Source organism: Medicago truncatula, chromosome 7 (genome assembly GCF_003473485.1).
Source record: "Medicago truncatula cultivar Jemalong A17 chromosome 7, MtrunA17r5.0-ANR, whole genome shotgun sequence".
In the NCBI taxonomy this organism is placed as follows: domain Eukaryota; kingdom Viridiplantae; phylum Streptophyta; class Magnoliopsida; order Fabales; family Fabaceae; genus Medicago; species Medicago truncatula.
This window is the reverse complement of record NC_053048.1, coordinates 39,966,808-39,990,391: the sequence shown is the minus strand read 5'-3', so window position 1 is coordinate 39,990,391 and position 23,584 is coordinate 39,966,808. Positions and strand designations below refer to the sequence as shown.

At 32.2% G+C, this 23,584-nt stretch overlaps 3 protein-coding genes across 5 annotated transcripts; 1 reads left to right on the top strand and 2 right to left on the bottom strand.

Annotated features, from left to right (window-relative positions):
* Nucleotides 1-4,993: 4,993 nt before the first annotated feature.
* LOC25498988 (uncharacterized) lies at nucleotides 4,994-7,072 on the top strand. The gene is made up of 6 exons (XM_024770061.1): nucleotides 4,994-5,219; nucleotides 5,327-5,398; nucleotides 5,488-5,734; nucleotides 6,212-6,491; nucleotides 6,632-6,709; nucleotides 6,796-7,072. The coding sequence occupies exons 3-6, from the start codon at nucleotides 5,490-5,492 to the stop codon at nucleotides 6,844-6,846; spliced, it is 654 nt and encodes a 217-aa protein (XP_024625829.1). The 5' UTR covers nucleotides 4,994-5,219; nucleotides 5,327-5,398; nucleotides 5,488-5,489; the 3' UTR covers nucleotides 6,847-7,072.
* A 2,097-nt stretch (nucleotides 7,073-9,169) lies between these two features.
* On the bottom strand, nucleotides 9,170-13,624 carry LOC25498987 (uncharacterized). Its single transcript, XM_013594050.3, has 13 exons — nucleotides 13,383-13,624; nucleotides 13,124-13,189; nucleotides 12,638-12,724; nucleotides 12,041-12,139; nucleotides 11,612-11,707; nucleotides 11,378-11,443; nucleotides 11,194-11,284; nucleotides 10,465-10,532; nucleotides 10,300-10,365; nucleotides 10,154-10,204; nucleotides 9,821-9,885; nucleotides 9,628-9,714; nucleotides 9,170-9,455 (listed from the first exon to the last, which is right to left on the bottom strand). Exons 1-12 carry the CDS (start codon nucleotides 13,554-13,556, stop codon nucleotides 9,657-9,659), a joined length of 987 nt encoding a protein of 328 aa, XP_013449504.1. The 5' UTR covers nucleotides 13,557-13,624; the 3' UTR covers nucleotides 9,170-9,455; nucleotides 9,628-9,656.
* Nucleotides 13,625-17,397: 3,773 nt separating this feature from the next.
* On the bottom strand, nucleotides 17,398-22,544 carry LOC25498985 (adenylyl-sulfate kinase 3). Of its 3 annotated transcripts, none has more exons than XM_024769384.2 (7): nucleotides 22,237-22,544; nucleotides 20,466-20,654; nucleotides 18,980-19,129; nucleotides 18,438-18,556; nucleotides 18,277-18,361; nucleotides 17,791-17,837; nucleotides 17,398-17,687 (listed from the first exon to the last, which is right to left on the bottom strand). In XM_024769384.2, the coding sequence occupies exons 2-7, from the start codon at nucleotides 20,587-20,589 to the stop codon at nucleotides 17,589-17,591; spliced, it is 624 nt and encodes a 207-aa protein (XP_024625152.1). In that variant the 5' UTR covers nucleotides 20,590-20,654; nucleotides 22,237-22,544; the 3' UTR covers nucleotides 17,398-17,588. The 3 variants fall into 3 exon arrangements, with proteins under 3 accessions (XP_024625152.1, XP_024625155.1, XP_024625153.1); XM_024769387.2 differs by lacking the exon at nucleotides 22,237-22,544 and adding an exon at nucleotides 21,304-21,405; XM_024769385.2 differs by lacking the exon at nucleotides 22,237-22,544 and adding an exon at nucleotides 20,835-21,194.
* Between the last annotated feature and the right edge of the window lie 1,040 nt (nucleotides 22,545-23,584).

Below are 23,584 nucleotides of genomic sequence, written 5' to 3'. Positions count from 1 at the left end.
ACTCCTTTCTGTCCCTTTCGAGGTGTATATCTACGAGCGATTGTATACTGTGCAGTATATAATCGTAACAGTGATCTGAGCTGTTTTATCCTGGTGACGGCGTGGTTGTTAGTCTACCTTGCATAACTTAGGTAGTGCCGCGAAACGTCTTAAAGAGAGCGACCTGGTCGTGACTTAACGCGATAATTCCTTTGGCAGCACTAATTTCAAAAACAACACCAATAAAAACAAATTATTCTAAGTCACGCTTATTTCTGATGAGGAGTCTACTTATATATTTTTTTATGGTCAATTTTTGTTTATTTTTATATATTTTACATGTCTATGTAATTGTGTCAATTTAGTTCGCTTTAGAAGCCTATTATGAAATTTAGGCATATTTGTTAGTTTTAATAATCTAGGTGGTGTTTAACATTTAGCTTGCATTCCCTAAAAAAAATACAAATAGCTTGCACACCTGTAAATATGAGTTGGTACACACTTTTGTAACTAGTTCTTTTTATAATACAACTTAATCGGAGAGACGGATCTTGAATAATTTTGTTGAAGGTGCCAAAACCATATGTAAATAAATATTACACCGTTGCAAGATTTAACCATGTGAAATTAACAAGCACCATATTGTTGAATAAATGGCCACCCTTCCGCACTAACCAAGGGAAACTTGTATAATTATGCCTAATATAGCATTTATAGCAAGCTTGGGAGATACCATGGTCCCAAAGAGATCCGCTCCTTTTTGACCGGCTTTCATACTTGTGTGTCAAGTAACAAATTTCCTCAAGGGTTTCGGATTGAACCAATTATGGATCTTATCAATGAACTTTTCAAATCTCTTGTGGCCATTATCTTTTCGATCTTATATTTCTCGTAAAAGTGGCTATCATTGATCTCCATATTCATCTTCTTGTCTAATCTACTTTATCTGTATTTTCAACTTCTTTCTTGATTCATGAAAATTGTTTTGAAAAATCAAATTCAATCATGAAAGATAACATTTCTTTTGAACCTTCATTTTAGGTTCACACCTTTTTCATTGTTTATATTGTGAATTTGTTTCCACAGTCCTTTTAAAAAAGCAATGCTACATTTTTTTTACAAGTTACAACAATATCTTCCACCTTATTAGAAAAAACTTAAATCTTACATGAAATAGAGGTTAATCATAACTAGAGTTTATTAAAAGGGACATCCTTCATCCTTTAGTGTGGAGTCTTTGCAACATCCTTCATCCTTTAGTCCACTTGCAACTCTTCATAAAAGGTGGGTAAAGTTTCTCACTTTGATCTTGAGTTTGGGTTTATTAATAAAAATTTAATTATTAAAAAAACACTTATGCACCAAAACTAATAGTATTGTGTCTGAATGATTTCATAACAGAATACACTTGATACCTCATAAATAATCATATTTCTTAAAATAATAAATGATAAAGATAGACGAAATACTAAGAATATTTTATCACACATTCCAAAATATATTGTAAATAGTTAGTAGTGAAGACTTTATTTAATTTCACACTTTAGATGTCTCATGTTACATGAAAGAAGTTGGCAGACAGTTAGCTGGTGTCATGAAAATATGAGAAGTGTTATTTGAACAATCATTTTGTAGGATAACTTGTGGGACAATTAAAATATAGAAAGAAATGTGAGTCTTGGCACAAAAACCAAAGTAATAGAGAGAGAAAATGAGAATATGATGTGAGTATGAGAGAGAAAGTTGTCACAAAATAGATGTTCAAATATCATTTCTCTGAAAATATATAGATGAAAGTGTTGAACAAACTTTAAGATTTTGTTTGTGAGTTTGGAGGGGAAAGAGGAGAGGACTTTTTGAACGGCAGAAGATGTAAGTGGAAGAAATATAATATTTTTAGAGAGGAGAGCTATGAAGGGTTCATTTTTTTTTTATAATACAAAATCATACTAATTTAGGAGAACTCAATAATTGATTTAGATGATACTTTGGAGAGTTTTGTAAGGTTTATATGATTTCTTCAAATTTAATACAAAATCCTACTAGTATTATTTTTCAGTTATCTTTACATTCCAACTTCAAGGTGAAGTTTGTTAGGAGACAAGCGAACATGATTGCTCATAACTTATCTAGGGCAGCCTGTTCTTGGGCTAGTCACCGTATTTTTGATTCTTATCATTCTTGTATTGAACACTGGTTGATTAATGATAATAGTTAACTTTGCTTTGGTAAAAAAAATACTATGTTTTTATAGAATTCTTAAAAATTAAAATATATTAATCTTAAGTGTTAATTTATTGTTTAAAGATTTTTCAATTTTCTCGTATATTTGTCAACACCTTTGGAGGGCTAAGTCTATATTTAAAAAATAATAATTAAAAAGCAACAAGATAAATGTTTATATAATACTTCAAACACATTTAATTGATTTAAAAAAATATTTTATAGTGTCAAAAATTAAAAAGAGAAAAGTAAGCAATCTTTTCAAAACCCTCCATACAAACATAAAAATGGATCATCTCCGGCTCTTGTGGTGTTCAACGATCTCTCATGTGTTTCTTCAAATGGCCAATTGTTTTTGATTTATAAATAAAAAGTAGAAGTTTTGGATACACACACATAGAGAGAGACTTGGATAAACGGCTAAGATGAGAGCATAATGAGCGACATGAGATAATGTGCATCAGAGGATCCATCTTTGTGGTTGCTCATGTCTGACCCAATAGATTTCACACAATCAATGTTTATGAGACACGAAGATTGCTCTGTAGACACCTAGTAATTGTTCACAGATATCTAAAACAACCCATCAACAGTTAATTACAGCTCAAACGCTTTTTAAATCGATTAAACCAATTTCAAAAGTGATTTAACCGATTTAAAAAGTGACGAACGACGTTTTGGGTGTTTTTTTTTAGGTGTCCATGAGCAATTGTTATGTGTCTAACGAGGAACTCCCATGAAACACTATTGTCTAAAAGAGTCTCAAACACTAACCATAATATTGAGAAGAAAAATGATATTTGTACAACCATTTTGTGACAACTTCTTGACAACTCTCTATCTCATACTCACATTATATTTTTATTTTTTCTCTATTTTTTTTTCTCTCCATTGTTTTTGGCCAATAAAAAGAGAGGAAAAAGAAGTTGTCATGATAGTTGTCAAAAATAGTTATTCAAATATCACTACTCCATTGGAAATGGTACATATGGATTAGATAACCAAAAAAAGACTCTTTTGTTTTTTGCACAACATTTATTTTGGATCAACCCCTCAAACAAAATAATAATAATAATTTTGGATCAAATTAATACAGGCCAATTTTCTAAGATGAAAATTGTTTTTTTTGACATTCAAAACGTCATATTGACACATAGAAATGACATTTTAACCTCCGACGGTAGTTAACTACCGTTGGATTGATCCGGCGGTAGTTAGCTACTGCTGTACACCAACACAACTTAAAAAAAAGACATTAAAAAAACTCCAACGGTAGTTAACTACCGTGGAGTATAATCTCACGACACCACACACCCTTCTTCCTCCTTCCTGTCACACGTTCCATCTTCTCCCAACTAACTTCATCTTCTCTTCCTTTATTCAATCAACATTTTCCAAAACAGATAAACATATTCCTATAGCACTCATTGAATCAAATCCAGGACACATAAACCCTTGTCCCCAATTTATTTTTTTTGTTTTTTATTCCTCATACTAATCATGCAATTTGTTGTTGTGCAGCTGGTTCTCATGATAAACTCAACAAGGAAAATGACTTTGAACCCAAGAAGGAGAAGGATAATGATTTTGGTGCGTGTACTAATTCTCCACATCCTTCTTCCTCCTTTCTGTCATAACCCTTATATCAATAACAACAACAACGAGAAACTCTTGCTTAGTCACAAGACTAACACTTCACATTTAGGTACACGCCCATGAAACTAAAAAAATTAAAAAGAAAATGATTAAAGTGATATTGATTGATGCGACTATTTTATTTATTTTTTAATTTTTTTGATTTATGTGTGTGTCTAAATTTTGTGTCTATATGCTTGTGCCTATACAAGACTTTTTCTAACAACGGTTCGCGGTCGTTTCTGTTTGGTAGTGAAATATTTTTTTTGAAGAATCTAAACTAACCCTCTCAAATTGACACCAGAGAGAATCGAACCTGAGACCTTGAGGATGAGTACACTTCCAGGTCCCAAGCCAATACCACTAGACCCTGGTAGTGAAATATTGTCATTTTATATCACACGTAATTGTAACTTGTATGGTTAAACTAATAATCATGGTTGAAATTTTTTCCGGTTAATCAACAATAATCACCCATTCATTTTAATCATCATTGTCATCACCACAATCATCATGCATAATCATTCAGCGACGAACCTCGCAACGGCACAAGCAACAACTTGTGGCCACTGTATCAACCTTGTCTTCACCGTTTGTTGATCATCATCTTCACAACACAAAAAATCAATAATAATAATTCTGATGCTCCACGGCTGAAGCTGTTTTTTTTTTTATGTTGTGTTGAGTATATAGCAGTAGTAAACTACAGCTGGTGGCCAGCGGCAGTTAACTGCTACCGGTTTTTTTAGTGGTAGTTAACTACTGTCGGGGGCAAAAATGTCATTTCTATATGTCATTATGATGTTTTTTATATGAGAAAAGCAATTGTCTTCTAAGACGGGCTTGTGACGACCCAAATAAGTTGGGCCACATAAGCTGGGTCTTGAAGTAAGTTTAGGCCCAAAACTAAGCCCAAGCCCAACAATAAGCCCAGACCCATTCCTGTGGCAGGTAAGCCTGGAAGAATGATAACAACTGTTTTGTTTTTTCTTTTAATTTCTTTTTGTCAATTATTAGGAAAAGGGTGAAAAAGGAAACACAATAGTTAAGGGACCCTCGAACCAAAAACTGTGATCAATCACCTAACCCTTATATTGGCAATCCAACGGCTAAGATTCTCTCTAGTTTTCTCATCACTTCACAAGAAGGATAAATACACAAACACATTAGAAAAGAGTTAGAAGACAGAACAGAGAGAAGAGAAGAGAAGAAAATAACCCTCAAACTCTGTTTCAGTTTTTGCTTCAAAGTACATAAACAGAGAAACTTGTTTTAATAGAAACATTCTCACAACAAAGTTTCACAAATCTAACAACATAGAAGAAGATCTTGTTGTTTCACACACCCTTTTTCTTCTTCTCTGAATCCAAATATCTATCATTGTAAGCCTTCTTCTTCATCATCATCATCACCATCTTCTTCTCATTTGAGGGTGTTTTTCTTAATATCTTCGCCTTGTTCTGACCCTTTTTCTATACTTTTGTTACAGATAAACTTCTGCACAAAAAACTGTTTTTTGAGGCTTAGATCTTAAGTTTGAAGCCAACCCTTTAAGACTTTGGTATATATTGTTCAATGCTATGTTATCAAATTTTGATCAACCCTTTATCTGAATCTATGGTGGTTAACGTTGTATGCTTTTTGTTGCAGAAATGGAGACAGAAGAGAGGAACCAAAGAGCATGTAAGGCAACAGAACCAGAGTTCTTCTTGCAGTGGGGAAACAGAAAGCGTTTGAGATGTGTGAGGGTGAAAGATCCTCGGATTTCAACTAGGCTTAACGGTGGTGTAATCAGAAGAAAGCTTAATTCTGGAGTGGAGAATCATCGTTCTGGTGTTACTGAGAAAGAAAGTTCTCATCTTCATCATCATCAACAACAACCTAATCGTCTCACAAGGTTGTTCTCAACAACCATAACAAATGGATCTTCTCAGATTCCTCTTTATCTTCATCTTCTTCTTCCTTTTTGGTTCCTCTGGAAAAATAAAACTGGATTTTGGTTTGTGAAAAATGATGGTTTTTCAGTTGTTGGTTGCTTAAAAGATAAACTTTCAATTTTTTTCATTCTTGTTTGATTGAGTAAAAGAAAAAAAATGGTTTTTTTGGGTGGTGTTGATTCAATGTAATGATGGTGTTTTCATTTGGTTGGGTTAATGGGGAATTTATTCAGTGAAGATAAGCATCAAAGAGAGGATAAAAATTCCATTTTTTCAGTGTTTGTATTCATAGAAAAAGGAAGATAAAAAAAAATGATTTTGTGTTTTGATGATGTAAAAATCGATTCTGTTCTTTGATGGATTTTTTTCAGAAGGGTATTGGATCTCTGATTTCTATTAAAATGTCTGAAATTTTGATGGGAAGTTTTGGTATTCAGGAATTCCGATGGGACTATTCTACGGCCGGCTGCTGGAGATAACAGAAAATCGGCGTCGCCGGAGAAGGAAGATCGATACTACACAACAAGAGGGTCAGCAGAGGATAACGGTAAAGGCACCTGCGATGTTATCAATGGAGAAGAAAAAGCTCTTGTTTGGCCTAAGCTTTACATTACTCTCTCAAGCAAAGAAAAAGAAGAAGATTTTCTTGCCATGAAAGGTTGTAAGCTTCCTCAGAGACCCAAAAAGAGGGCCAAAATCATTCAAAGAAGCTTATTGGTATGTATGTTTCTTTTTACTTAAAAAAAAAAAAAGAAAAGATTTTTATGTTGTTTTATTGTGGATCTTGTTAATTTTCATCATCTTATGTCTAATGTTGTCCACATGTTTTTTTTTTTTTTTTTTATGTTTGTTTACAGTTGGTAAGTCCTGGAGCATGGTTGACTGATATGTGTCAAGAGAGATATGAAGTTAGGGAGAAGAAAAGTAACAAGAAGGTAAGTGGTTGTTGGTGTTGTTTTGTTTATAAAGTTTAAACCTTTTTATTTTATCTCTTAATATAATTTTTGGGTTTTTGATGCAGAGGCCAAGAGGATTGAAGGCTATGGGGAGTGTGGAAAGTGATTCTGAATGATGATTATTATGCAAATATTTGAGAGGTTGGATCTACTACAACAACAAAGAATCTAAACTATTTTGGGAAGATGGAAGATGATGGTGATATTTTGTTGAGTCAGATGATTCAAGTTTTTTAAATTTGCTTTCTCACAATGTTTTTTTGTAAACAAGTAAGATCTGATCTTATCCGATCCATTTCAATCAAATCAATGAAGAAAATTATTTTCTCTTCTTCTTCTTCATCTCTATCTCTCTAATTTTACTTTATGGTGATTGAATTGATGAGTAAAGATACTATTCCATTCCCACCAAGTTTTGTTTTATTTCTCTCTAGCGTGTACTCATTAATAATCAACTTACCTTCATATTTCAGCAACCCTCTTCATCATATTTTCTTTTCTATATTTTAATGTTTTGTTTCAATTTCAAAAGAGGCCTAAATGAAAGTGTATGAATGAATTTCCTATGACCTACTTTTGCAAATTTTTTGCCGACATTGAACTGAAATGTACCTTTGGTTGGATGTAATAAATCATATGGTTTTTTGACTGTCAGAAGAGCTTCAAAACAATTAAAGAGATGGGGTATGAAAAAACCAATTAAGGAAAGGAAAATATGCACAAGATTAATGTAAAGTCTCAAGCAGGCAAATATATCCATAATTTCAACAGAAGAAGAGTATGAGGCCAAATAAAGCATGGATCGTGGTGTACTTGAATCTAAATGATTTTGTTGTCTTTCTTCTAGTTAAGCACTAGGTAAAAGAGATCTTGATAATAAAATGGTATATGTGTGTGTGTCACTGAACTTAGACCATGTGGGGGTCTAGATTTATACATGTATACTTTTGTACACGAAATCTTTTCTACCAATTGCTATTTTTAGCTTAAGGTTCAAATTAGACAAAGTAGCTTACATGTGGTTTTTAATAGTCAAGATTTTGCTGATCTTTACATTTATTATTATTTTTTTACTTTAATATGCATAATATAAGCTAATAAATTTTTTGGATTTACCTTCTGGAAAGTTATTCATTTCAAATCAAATCAATAAAGAGTTCAATCCCATTTTTCCTTTTGCAATAAAAGAGGGTTTATTGAGGTTTCAGTTTTCTGGAATGCAAATCTTATTCCCCGATTCTCCCATTTTGAAATGATAAACATGATGATCTGGGCAAGCCAGATGATTTGACTGCAGATTTCGTGACAGTAGGGAACCCAAATCCACACAATTCATGGCCTTTGCAAACTTGCTTTAGACTGCGAGCCGTGAGGCCGAAGCTACAAATTGAATCTTTCAACTTTCGCGGCCACGGTGAAAACTTGCTTTACACCGCGAGCTGTGACACAGACGCTACAAATTGAATCTTTCAACTTTCACGGCAAAAACTGCTTTCGACTGTGTGAATGAGAATATGTGATGACCACCGCAGAACCAGACATACACTCGATGTATGATCCATCAAAGCTGCAGCTTGCATGCACAATATCTGGAAGAGTCTTTCATTAAAGGTAGTTGTAACATGTGAAATGTGACTAAGTTAAAAGTATCTTTTTTTGTATTCTTATATTCCTTTGATCAGCAGGATTTGAATAAGAAACAGACGGTTGTGATTTGTTGAATCATCCAAATGAAGTATTATAGGGGCATCACCAGCACCAGAAATTGATCGCAACAAGGGGAGCCAATATTTTGTTTTCATACACTATGGGACAAGATATCTACCACTCAAGTTCTTTGTTGGATATAAATGGACAAATTATATATTGTTTATCACTTTACACTACTAAATACAAAAATTGACCTTTTTGGCTTTGTAAAAATCATGCGGTGGCTATGTAATACTTGAACAAATTACTGATCATAAAATTATCTGAGTAAACAATTTCAGAAAATAAAATAATTAAAAAAGGACTTGTTCACATTCTGAAGACAGCTATACAAACGTGTGTGTTTTAAGGTACCCTTTTCAATTTGCTAGCTTTTTGAAAACGCGCTGTACAAAAATGACATAATTTTCAACGCAATGTTCCTTCGTCTATGTCAAATATCTCATTCGGGATAATAGCAAGAAAATAAAAGTACAGTTAATTTTCTTTTATGAAGAGTTAGTACATATTTGGATTATAGCAAAAGCTATACTTACCAAAATTAGGGCGTGTAGTTTTGTCAAGCTCACCTCTCATCCAAACATACACTTACTAGCTTGACGATTAGAGTTTTAATACCTATGCATTGATGATCAAATAATCATTCTTGTTAAAATATCACTTTGTTATTTACACGATGAGGCATAATTAGATGTCATTCAACTCATAACTTGCCGCAACATCCGGCCCTGGACAAGCGAAAAACTGTTGTCGTTTCTTAAAGGATTATTCGTAAATTGTCTCAATTCAACAAAGTAAACATGGGGAAGATCTTATGATCATTCTGTACAAAGGGCACGAGTCTTCGAGAGACAATTAATCTTACACCATTTCAATGTCTACATTTATGAGTGTTACCCACGGAAATCGCTATTTGAGTTGTCATCGTATGTATTGAAAATATCACTATATTTACTTGCCTACTTCTCAAGGCACACAAATTGTCCTCCTCAGAAGGTGGATGACGGAAAGGAATCTGTAGCATTTCAAAGAGAATGGGATTAGATAGAACAAAAAGAACTTATCATAACAATCTCATATTTTAAGAGTCTCACTCGGTATAATTTATGGGAGTTAATTTTTGAATGAAGAAAAATGACGAATCTTGGAGACAAAAGTACAATTGAACTCAATTACTTGATGAGTACCTCATGTCCACCTTTGATCTGTAGAGGAATCAATTAACTTGAGGCTTAGCAGCTTGGAGCATCTCAACAATGAGAGTCTTAACATCCCTAAAAGAAAAGCAATAAATAGTTATTTATTAACATAATTTTTTTATTAAAAAAAACAGCATAATGTAGGACGTACACAGAGCTTATATCAAATACGATATCTTACTTTCTATCTTCTGCAGGTCGAGGGAAAGGCACACGGAGCTTGAATTTATCTCCCTTATAACCAGCCTAAAAAAAATAAAAATATTATTTAAATGAAACGTACACACATTCAGAACTCAGAAAAAATAGTAAAAGAGAAATTGAACATTGAGCATAACCGCAAACAAAGTAGAAAATATTATTGAAAGAACAACTGATGTTATTGGAGATTTCTTTATCCAATTTGTAGGTGATTTTTAAAAAATAAAAATAAATAAGTAAAAATACTGCCTAAAGGTATGACAAATAAACTAGCTTAACTAAATGATATTAGAAAAACTAAGAACAGCAATACCTTAATATTGAAACCTAGACGATCCAAATCTATTATGTCAGCAAAGTCCACCTGCAGATGATCAATTCAGTCAATTTAACAGTTGAAATAAAGAGTCGCCTTTCTTGTTCATACGTGTATACTGTACAACGGGCAAGGTGACATACCGGAACTGAGGTCCAGTGCTGCACAATCGCTTTAGTATCTTCACCGTGATCTTTGTTCATGTGCGACTGTCAAATAGAAATACTTATATTAAAAGAGAAAATTTGGGTGGTTTAAGAAATACATTTTAGACATGCAACATATAAAAATCAGTTAGATATTAATACCGCTACTGGCTTGGAAAACTGAGCAATGGGGTCAACTTTTGCTGATTTGTACTCATCTCCAGTAAACTCTGAAGTCGAAGATAAAAAAGTAAGCATAATAAACTTGCTTCAAATAGATAAAACAAAAAGTACACATGAAATTCACTAATGTGGTGCATAGATGGTGCTTGCTCATTCCCAAAGCAATGGAAAGATATTTTGATGTGCACCAATAAAAAGTATTATAATCAAAAAAATTCCCTTTAAAATGCAAGGATTCCTTATATACTCCTTTTTATTCATGCTATTCTAAAACCAGATAACAAGTACATTTTTCAATCAAAGCAATTGACTTAAAAAACAGTTTTTATAATGCAGTATGATGCAGAACACACCACGCCAGCATCAAGAAATCAACAGCTTTAAGGCAAAAATTGATCTCATTGTTTTAGTTAAGTTTTGATTTTGGCGTTGATACACTCTAACTCATTTCAGAAAGGAAAGCTTTGTCCTGTTTTACAGAGTCCAGACAACCGCAAAACAAACCCTAGCCTTCAAGGTATCAACTATAATGAATAGTCCTTCAACCATCTGTTTTTAATCCTATATTTACATGATAATATTTTATTTTATTCCACTCATAAAAAGGGAAATGTTTAATACTGTGAAAAATTAACTGTCTCTTCCCCTCCAAACATATCCCAGCATTGACAGCAAATTAAACCAGCAAGAGTAATGACATTAACAAACCTCCTGATCCCAACAAAGCTGTGGCAACACCTGACACAAATCGTACAACTTTTGGTTCAATGCGTACAAATCGGAAGTCTCCAAAGTCAACCTTCATTATGAGTAGTTCATTTATAGTTGTTAATTTTAGAACAAGCAGAAGTCACAAAGTAAGTTTCAAAGAAGAATGATGAGCAAAAGTTACCCAAAACGCATTGGGATGTCTCGCCAAATATGCAGCTCGTATGGCCTCTTTATCCTTTTCAGGTACCTGAATATAATTTCAGGACTATATTTAAACTTCTGCCCCTTCGTATAATGATTCTATTATTTAATGACTACGTAATCCAATCATTTAATAATAATAGTAAAAGGAAACGAAAACACAAAAAGAAATAATGTGTAACTACTGGAAAATGAACAGATCACGGTAACTTACAAAGATAGCGTCACCGTGTAAAGTGATCACCAAATCAGTCCTATCTTCAGGATCTCTAGCCAAAAGCACTGAACATTTAGGATTAGCCGCTAAGTCCTGTAAAGTACAGAAAACAATACTCTTTAGCAATAGAAGCAATCTTTTAATTTGTTTGTGGTCTAAAAGATGTTCTCATGAATTATAACTGTTAAGATGACCGGGTGCAGGATGAAGACATGAAAAATAAGATTTGAAATTTAATTTGAGACCTTTGACAAGCCAAAGTCGATAATGTGTGATGGATGGCCATTTATACAAGTTCACAAATTCGACGTCCTATTTCCCATGAAGTCAAATCTAATCTTTGAATTTTTTATATTTATCATTTTTTAACAATAAACTTTGGGGGAAGAAAAATAAAATAAAATAAAATATAGAAAGAAAGAAAACCTTTGAATGAACTGCCAAGTCGCTCACTGCTAATATAGGACATCCATTTGCATCACATGCAAAGTCAACCATAGATCCTGATGGATAACCGTCATACTTCTGCGTGTCAAAAATCAAAAGACTAGATGAGAAGAAGGCAGTCAAGTATACGATCAGAAAGGCAGCCAGAGAAGATTTCAATTTAATGGCTCTGTCAAGCATGAATTTTACTATTATTAGTACTATTACTATTTTGTTCGTAGTTGTTGTTGTTCACAGGGAAGGGTGTTTACAGATCCTTGGGGCATGAACAAAAGTCAATAACTAAACTTTCAAACCAAAAAAACTTCAATATCCCCATGTCTCTTATTTGATCAATCCCAGCATTTGTAATGTTCTAAGATGTTTTCATCTTTTTCCTAGGGAAAGCTACTCCAGACCAGGAAAGTTAACAGCCATATGCCACCATAACAATTTACAGTTTAAATAAAAGCAAAAAAGACGATTGCATCTCATGAATTACACTCAGCAATAATCATGTAAACTTCACACAAGATAGGGAAAAAGGTAAAAGCAACCAGTTATACAAATCAATGTAAGGGTAGGACAAACAGAAACCTTCGAGAATGTGGAGAGCGTCCCACGTAGACTACGATCAAGGACAGTTCGAATTTCTTCGACTGGTGGAAGTCTTGCAGCTTTTTCCTGCCACAATAACCCCATTAACATAAATCAGTCTTCCTGAAATTATACACATTCAGTTTTAAACTACCAACAAGGAATTTTAGCTTCTAGTTTATTAGAGTTTCACAATTAAAATAAGTTTAAATTTTTGTTTACGTAATTTTGTTTATAAAACTTATAGATATTCATTCACAGAGATGTGAAATGATGGGATCATGAAACAGCTCCTAAATTGACAGAAGCTAATGGGAAATTTAAATAAGAGAACTTCTACAAAAATCAATGAAGGTTGACTTGCAATTAAACATATACTAGAAGTTTTCAGCTTTTAATTCTTCATTTCATCTAATAATTTGTTTCCCAGAAGTGCTTCTAGATAAGTGCTTCCAGAGAAGTCCATTACAAAATGGCTTAAAATACCTGATGAGCTTGAATTAATTGAAAGACATCATCTTTTTTATTGTTGACATCACCAGAGGAAACAACCTGATTCATAAACCAAAAATCACATCAATTAATTCATAAACTATGATCAATCATCATTGAAAAACATAAAAAAAAATAAAAAAATCAGTAATTATGTGTAAATTTCAAATTTTGAAGCGACCCAATTCATTAATAATCAATTGGGTCAAAGAAAAAAAGGGAAAAAAAGAGAAGGGTGAAGAAATAGAGGTACCTGAGCAGTGGATTGGGAAGAAGAAGCCATTGAAAGAGAAGGAGTGAGAGAGGTGAAGGTGAAGGAGTTTGGTAAGAAAGAGAAGCGTGGTTTGGGGGAGAAGGGAAGGGCATTATAGGGAATTGGGCGAAAAAATGTGGAGACTCTTGTCAATGGCGTCACCATAGTCTTCATCTTGCGGGAACACTGCAACAACTGCACCAAATTTTTTCTGTATATTCTAATCTTTTTTGTTCTTTTTCAAATTTTTGTTTTATATACTATCATAATAATTCATAAGCTACTTTTTGTTTTGTTTCCTACATTTTTTTTTTCATTTAGTATAAAAATCTATAGAAGTATGATGGTTTTTTTTGAAAGAAAAAATTAGAACCAATTGAAAATTTATGGTTTTGTTTATGCAAAAAAATAAACCACAAAATTGGTTCGATCGAATTAACAATTTTATAAATAAGAAAATTCAAAAGAAATATATAGATAAGAAGCTTATTTTATAAAATTTAAAAAACTAAATAATTTTTTCATGAAACAATGCATTTTTTTAATATGATACTACCCATGAAATAAAAAATAAAATAGTTTGGTTCAACTCTCAGATAATTATTTTTTTATTTATGTGGAATCAATATCAGAATTAATAGAACTCGTATTTGTTGATTTAGTTCATTTAGACTGAACATATAAAAAAAGTAAATGAGTTTCGGATTTCTCTATTCATTACTTTGGTTCTTATACCCGTATAAAAATCCACTTTTGATCATCTATCTTCACTTATTCACGATTTTAGTTGCTTTACTTTATAATTTTGAAAATATAGTACTCAATTTTTAGAATTTATTATTGATATACATTATCAAGCAAGCAGTGTGTGTTATAGAACATGCTCAATTATTATATGATCTATGTTTGAATCATAAAAGTTTGTTGAGAAATGTTAGTTTGGTTGGGTGACTTGTTTGTTGGACTATTTGAAAAGCTTGAAATGCTAAACAATTTAAATGAGTAGTGATATATGTACAACTCTTTGGTACAACTTCTATGACAACTTTAATTGTCTCTCATTTGATTGGTCAAAAATAATAGAGAGAGAATAAAAAGATAATGTGAGTATGAGAGATAAAGTTGTCAAAAAATTGTTAGAAAATGGTTGTACAAATATCATTTCTCAATTTAAATAAGAGAAGCTTGTTATTAAGAAAGTCAACTCATTTCATGAAGCAAAGCTTGGATCCCCCCCTCCCCGATGGAAAGAAAATGTTTCACTCGACCGACCGACCCATCAACCAACCTCATAATAATAATTTAATTTCTTGTTGTCAATCGGGAACAATTACGCAAACACAATACAAAAACAACAACGGGAACAAGTAACAGAAGAAATATAATGTAGATTTATTTATAAATTACATTTACATATGAAGAAGAGACATAAACACAACAGAAATTAAACGACAAAAAAGCTAAGATGTTCAATCTGAGTGTTGAGGAATAGGAGGATAACCCAGGTAAGAAGAAAGGGAGAAGAAGAAACGTTGGAAAGGAAGACAAAAGATGAGACCCAAAACGGCGTCGCTGCTCAACATCTCAGGATTACACGCTATGTATTGACACAACCTAGCTGACACGTGCGCCACCCTCATCACCACACCGCTGTTCAGTACCATCCTTCCTTCTACGTTCTTTGTACTTTGATTGATGTTATTGCAGTCAGTTAGATCTAACAACAACAGATATGCGTCTTGTGTTGTACTTTGTTTCTTTTGTGATCCAAATTCAAACATTGGACGTTTCTATTTATTGGATGATACCAACAAACAATGATATTATTATTGACTAAATAGTCAATTTCCCCCCTCAAATTGTAAGTTTCATCAATTATCCTTTTGAAATTAACAAAATTTCAATTACCCCCTAAAATTGCATAACGTTAATCAATTTACCCCCGTCAAATTTTTCTGTTAACTGTTAACGGTTATGATCAAATACCCTCCCAAAATTTTGCACTTATGTGCAAAATTTAGATTTTTTCTTACCAAAAATCATACATTTAGTTCTTCAAGTAGTATATTGTATCTATTGTTATAAAAATTCTATTCACAAGAAAATGAATGAAAATATGCCAAAGAAATCATGGTTTTGTCATGTGCAGCCTTTTCATTCATATTTCATATTTATCAACAAGGAGCAATAATTTTTTTTACAAAGAAGGTAAAACTAAAAACCAAACATTAAAAAGATATCAAGCTGTTGAAATACACCAAGACAAGAATGTTATAGCAGCAGAAAATTGATATCTATCACATAACTTTGTAGTACAATGTGATATATCGGCTTCATGCAGAAGGTCTATGACATAATCTATTTAACATGTTGCAGCTAATAGATATGACATTTCCTGCACTATAAAAATTATATCATTAATCAAGTTGCAAATTCACAAACCTAAGTCTTGTTTCTTCTTCCTTGTGCAGATATTAACCTATGAATTTTCTTTATGGACACACAATTATAAAAAACTTGTGTACTTTATGACCGCATACTCTAACATAATTACCAACTTGTGTAAAAATAAGTCTTCTATATATGTATATATTTAGAACACATGAGAGTAACATACATTCCATAAAGATTTATGTTACCAATAGCTGTATAAACATACATTTCATAAAGATTTATATGATCAATAATTGTTAATTGTTTGCCTTTAATATCTTTTGAGTCAAGGATAAAAAATATATATATAAATTTTCAAGTTTAGGGGACATTTTGCACATAAGTGCAAAATTTCAGAAGGGTATTTGATCATAACCGTAAACAGTTAACAGAAAAATTTGAAGGAGGGGGTAAATTGATTAACGTTATGCAATTTCATGGGGTAATTGAAGTTTTGTTAATTTCAGGAAGGTAATTGACGAAACCTACAATTTCAAAGGAAAATTGACTATTTACTCTATTATTATTCCCAGAACAAAAAAACATATAGATGAGGGAGGATGGATTGAATGAGTTTACGATTTGGATGGATGATGTATTAGTGGATAAAATTGTCACCCTATATAAAAGGGTAGAGTGATGTTAATTTTTGTAGCATTTTATTTATCAATATTTATTTAACAATATTTGGATGAGATGATAAGAAATCTCTTTTAGTTTTGTGTTCGAATCCAACACTAAAATGAAACAATGTTAAATCTATTGAAGAAGTGATTTATCATTCATTGTGATCTTATCCGACGCAAGATATTAATACATGTCTTGGTGTTTCAGGTTACAGATTAACTTTCCACTTTTTTTCTTTGAACTTTCCGCTGTTATCAATAAAGTAATTGAAAAATAAAGTTATTGGATTGATAAAAAAAAAAACGATAAAATAGGGGGGACTGGCGAGTTAAAGCCAAAGGTAAAATTGGAAGAAAATTCGTGAAACCAAAATTAAGTATACCTTTTTTTACTCTCACACAAAGGTAATAGTGTGTATTTAGTCCATTCATCCAAAAAATAGTAGTATGTATTTAGTCCCAATATCCGGTTGTACAAAATAGTCAATAGTCAATAATTATTTTTGACCAAATAAATTTGTCAATAAATACCAATAAGTCAATTCTTTGTACACAATCATATCATACTTTCCAACACAGGAAAACAAAAATCTCACTTTCTAAATGTCAGTCACAAACATAGCCTTGTATCAATTGAGCAAAACCATATCATGTTGAATGTGTAGCAGTTAAAGGATTATGAGCCTTTATCTTGTTTTAAAAAAAAGATTACGAGCCTTTATCTTGTTTAAAAAAAAGATTATGAGCCTTTATCTTGAGCTGCACATAATTCACAATTATCAGAAAACAAACATAAGTATACTATAAATCACAAGCAGCCTTTGTAACTGTAATTTAATTTCCTAGTACCCTAATGATTAACGTTGCAAAGAAGACAATCATATCATCATACCTTGAAAAACATCAACTTAATCTTCATCAATCAACTGAATGATTTTTTTTCTTTAAAAAATATATGTATGCAATTAAAATTTATATATAGTTGATAAATTTTACAAGTCCCCTTATCCTCTCACCAGTGCGGCAGTGCCTCCTGCTAACACACTTTCTAGGTTTTCAACTTCAACTAGAAGTCTAGAAGAAACGTTATAATTAGAGAATACTAGCAGACATTACAAGTTCAAACATTAGATATATGAATATTTCCCTAACATTCAAGAAACCCTTTCTCTTCCAAGTAAGTAACAACTTGTCCTGCCATCACTTTTGGTGTTGGACAATCTCCATCATCCTCCTTTATTTCTATCTGGAAATGAGAGAATGTGTTAAAATACATTCATCTACATAACACATCAGACACAGAAAAAAAGGTATTTGTAAAGAGATATAGTAGCATCGCGAACACATACCTCGCAATTTAAGGGTGGTTCATAAGGATCATCAATGCCGGTAAAACCTATGCAATTTCACAATTAGTACAAAAACGGCACATGGTAGAACTCAAAATATGAAAATAGTTTCAGCAGTGAGATTAAATAAGTTATTCTAAGCAATTCGTTACGCGTGTTTGAATTTAAATGAACATTATCAAATAGGAAATGCAAGAAAGAATATTTCACTATTCAACCTAAGGTGCAATATAGGCTCTGAACTATGTTAACAAAATTCATTAGGGTTTGAAGTTTGTTGCATAAATGGCATAAAACATATGGCAGTTAATTGTGACATTCAGTTGATGTGGATCGCAATGAATTGCAGCCAAGTTAACTAAAGATTTATGAATGCAAGCTCTTTATTTCTTTCTTTCTCACTACATCTCAAAATTTCAGTTTCCTTATATTAGAAGGGTGGGGAGAAGCTTCCACTAGTAAAACACATTAAAAAAAAAAAAAAACCTTTGATCTTTCCAGCACGAGCAAGCTTATAGAGGCCTTTTGGATCCCGTGCCTCACACAATGATAGAGGCATGTTCATGTAGACCTGTAATTACTATTCGTATCAGATATCATGTAGTCTACCTTGCACAAATGACAAGAAATGCCTAAAGTAACCTTACCTCAATAAAGTTGGCATCAGGCAACATGGCACGGCAAGTATCCCGATCTCTTCGATAAGGAGATATGAGACTAGCAACACATATTAGACCAGCATCGGCAAAGAGTTTCGCCACTTCACCTGAATTAAATATATATATTTATCAGTAACTTTGGAAAACTTGCATGCATCAGAATTTTTAATACAGACCAGCTAGCCATATAACTGCAATAACCAAAGTATTGTTCACAGATACTAATAGCCGTGATACATATAGGCATAATAGATAACACGGTACATCGCGTAAGACCGTCAATCCTTTTGAATTTAATACAATAATTCGACTATGCACTTTTTAAATAGCAAAAATGTGTGCACAGATACTAATAGGCTGTTCTAAGGGTCAACAAGAAATTTAATATTCATCACGCATACCAATCTAGACTATTATTATCACTCTACTTGGCAGATAAGATAACCAAATAGTTAACAGGTTAAAACTGACAATCAAGTTTTTTCCTTTTATTTATTCTCTTACACAATTTGTTTATGGAGAAAGCTTACCAGTTCTGCGAATATTTTCAGTGCGGTCTTCAGGTTTAAAACCAAGATCCTTGTTTAGTCCATGCCGAAGGTTATCTCCATCAAGGATATAAGATAATTTTCCCCTTGAGTGCAGTTCACTGCTTAGTGAACATGCCAGTGTGCTTTTCCCTGAAAAGTTTGAGAAAACAATCAACACAGCATGTGGGAGCCACATTTCACATTGAAGTAATGGATGGAATAAGTGAAAAATCACTCAGGAATTTACAAAGATTATGCATCAGTTTCTGGTATCCTAAAGTCCTAAAATTTACAAATCACTCGCAAAAGAACTAGAATGTGGTATGTAATAACTGTGACGTGAAAGGTAATGGATGGAATAAGTGAAAAATCATGGAGAGAGGGCCACCTTTCTTTTGATAATAGTTAAGGACAGGTCAAAACAAAACACAAATAATGAATGAACCATATCAGCTGTACATTGTAGTCATTTCAATCAGTGCAGAGGATGATAGCAAGAATCAAAATAGAGAGATACACTTGTATCTATGGTTCTCCTCAATCTTCTGAGTTTCTCTATACTTTTTGTAATCAGTACAGAGAACGATAGCAAAAATCAAAATAGAGAAAAAGTAAACAGTTTTATTTAAGGGTCTGTTTACGTTGAGAAAGCATTTTTTTTTTTTTTTCTAATTACAAAACTTGAAAACAGGACATAAATTCAAAACAAAGTGGAAGTTTTCCAATTCAAAATGAAAACAAAAAAGATTTTCTCAAAGTAAACGGCCTTGAGGTTTCTTTCAGTCTTACAAGTTTCTATGTAAATTTCCTGGTTTTAATTTACTTCTCCCACCAGGTTCCAGAAAATATAGAAGCACTAGAATAAAAAACCTAGTCCTAACTTTTATCTAAAATCTGCATAATGTTGAAAATAGTTAAATAATGTATAACTTTAATTTCCTTTCATACATGACAGGGATAAATTGCCATCTGCCACCAATGTTATCTGTGCTTGGAAATGTCCGTTGCAACATAAAACCTTTCGATGGTTTGGACCAGCCTTGCTGGTTGAACTAATAAAGAAGTGACTAATTTGTTACATATTGCAAAGAGTGGCAGAGTTGATTCAAATGAACAAAGTGATATTGCAAAGAGTGGCAGAGTTGATTTAAATGAACAAAGTGAAGAAAATGTTTCTACTATGCTCTAAATGGAACAGTTGCAAAGCTTTTTTGGTTTGCTTCATTTCATATTTTTGTTAAGAATGAAAGGAAATATAGACTTAACAACACATGGAAAACTATCATGCGTGACACACAATAAGTTCCTGTTGATCAAATCAACTTAAAGGGGATTGTTAAATTTGGGGAGTAGCTAAAACATAATAAAAAGCATAAACATCACAAACAAGAATATGATAATGTTTCCCATGACAAAAGATAAAAGCATATCAAGGGTCAATGCTGAAAAAGGTGTGCAATACGTCAATAAGCTTAACAATATGAACCTGATCCGCTGAGTCCAGTAATCCATACAACACATCCCTTTTGGTTAAGTAGCTTCTGCCTTTCAGGCTTTCCTAGTTGACAATCTTGCCAAAATATATTTGTTGCGTTGCTAAGAGTTGACATTGAAACAGTTCCACTTGTTTTATCTATGTACCGATATTAACAAACTAAAAGCATTTCATTGATTCCTGCAGAATCAAAACGTAAGAGAGAATCTTATAAAAGAAGAGCATGATAGTAATAAACTAATCAAGATGTTTGCAAGTACTTCATGAGGGAAAGCATTACAGCAGTGATGCATAGTTGAAAGCATGTCATAATACACCAATTATAGATTGTTAGTGGAATTGTGATCTCATCACACTCACATGTTTGTGTCAATTAACAAATGTGACCTGTTTGACATAATCAGCGTCTAGATACATTGAACTTGTAAAAGGTTTTCATAAAGATCAAGATGAACTATTATAACGCTATAATCAAGGAAATATGTTGGATCTAGCATATTGATTTGGATCTTCTGTCTTTTAATAAGTTAAATATGGCCCTGTTAGGTAGAGAAAGACACAGTTTTAATCATGGTTGGTCCTTCATGATCAAAATTGTGCCTTTCTACATAATCATGTCTTAATATTCAAGAAAAGGAGAGCATCTAAGTCAATATGTGCCAAAGTTTACACTCAAGTTTCAAACAGTTTTCCTGAACAATATTCTAAGCATCAAACAGATGGCAAATGGGACCCTTTCACTTTCTTACACACTAATGACAGTCAATTATGCAAGCAACAAACTTTATGATAAATTTGATTAGAAACCAATGGTGGATCCTTCAATAACCTTATTTTCTCTAAAGAAAGCTGAAATATTGTTGGCATGGCTATATACTGTGATTGAATTACATGCCATTTTTTGAAAGTTTTAGAAGATCCACCCACCTTTCTAAAGGCATTTTCAATTTACTAATCATCCATACCTACTCTTTTTTGTGTCAATTAATAAACGTGACAAATATTTGACATAGTCAGCGTCTAGATACATTGTACTTGTAAATGCTTTTGCATAAAGATCAGGATGAAAGACTAAAATCGATGAAATAAGTTGGACTTAGGGTCCGTTTGGATTGGCTTATTTTTTAGCTTATGAAAAATATCTTATGCAAATAAATAAGCTTTTATGTTAATTCATAAGTTCTCACTAACGATAATTGTAGATAAAAGCTTATTTATTTGCATAAGCTCAAAAATAAATCGATCGAAACGGGCCATTAGCATATTGATTTGCCAATTTGGATCTTGTTTTTGAATAATAAGATTTAATACAGGTTTAATCATGATTGGACCTTCCTTCATGATCAAAGCTGTGCCTTCCCATAGAATCATATCTTATAACTTAATATTCAAGAAAAGGAGAGCATCCAAGTGAATATGTAGCAAAATCCACACTCAAGTTTTAAACAGTCTTCCTAAACAAGATTCTAACCAATAATAATCAGATGAGCCGTGGGACCCTTTAAATTTCACACTCACTCTAATTAGATCAATTATGCAAGTAATTAACTTTATAACAAAACTTGATTATCAGAGGTAAAATCTGTTCATTTTTCTCAACAGGGACATCACAATGTCAAATGAAAAAAAAATTATAAATAAGTTCATCACAGTTTTCATCACTAGTAGCACAATTAATAACAAAAAAAATCACAACCCATTACACAAAAAAAAAAAAAACGATTTTGAAAGAAAATAGAAGAGAATGGGAGTGAATACATACCAGGAAGAAATTTGGGGGGTGTGTGAATCTGAGTGGTGTTGGTGTATGATAAGAATGAAGTTGTTTTCCTATTTCTGGTTTGGCGTGTAGTGGTAAGTGTTAAGCCATGTCATGTTATGAAAATGGAAATGGCGAATGTGAAGGCATTGAAATCGGGTATGAAACAACGTTGGTATGTTGTTGTCTGTCGGTTAAGGAATCAATGAATGAATCTGGACATATATATAAACACAGTCCTCTCCTGACCGTGTTTCTCCTGAAATGGATCCTCACGGACCAAGAGGTACACCTATAGGCTGACTTGAGTGACTCTTCTTCAAGTCTACCAATAGGACCTACCCTACAAAATTTTACTGTTCTATCTTTAACAAAATTTACGTTGTGTTTTTTTTTTTTTTTTAACATTCCTAAAAACATCCACAATCGAAACACTGATTTTTTTATTTTTTTATTTAAATTGGTCTTACGTGTACACATTACACATTTATAATCTTTTAGGGTCTATTTGGGAAATAAAAAAAAAAAATTTTAGCTTTTAGTTTATAGTTTATAAGTTCCTTTGACAAAAAAAGCTCTGTTTGGTAACACTTTTTCACCATGAGCTTATAGCTTATTTCACGAGCTTATAAGCTATTTTTCAGAAGCTATTTCAAGTAGCGTTTGAGCTTATAACTTATAGCTTCTCACTTTTTCTTCCAATTTTACCCTTATTATTTCATTTAAATTGTATTTTTATCCATTATAATTTTTATAATAAGCTACGTAATAAAAACTATTATCCCTTTATTCCAATTTTTGTATATATATCAGCTAGCCTTTTTTTTTTTTTTGAAAAAATATATACCTTCGTTTCTTTTTTTACGGAACAAAATACTATTATTCTATTAGTGTTACTTTTTTATTTTTATTTTTTTGAGGTAAGTGTTATTTTCTTTATTCTCTGTCATTAATATTACTCTATTAATTCTATCTTTTTTTTTTTGAGGTAAATGTTATTTTCTTTATAAAGTATAAACACTTTTTTTTTTTTGAGCAAAAAGTAGAAACACTTAAATGATAATAAATATAATATAAAATTTAATTTAATTTATAATACATAGGATATATTAAATTAATAAATTTAAAGTATTTTTTTAAAGAAAAATTAGTTTACAAAATTACAAATACTTAAATTAATGATATAATTTTTTTTTATGAATTAAGAATACCCTTTATGTCATTTTACATTTATCAGCTAGTTGAACCGCTATTTTTACCAAACACTTCAGTTAGCTTATCAGCTAAAAGCTATCAGCTAAAAGCTATCAGCTAGTTTATCAGCTATCCGCTATTTTTACCAAACAGAGCC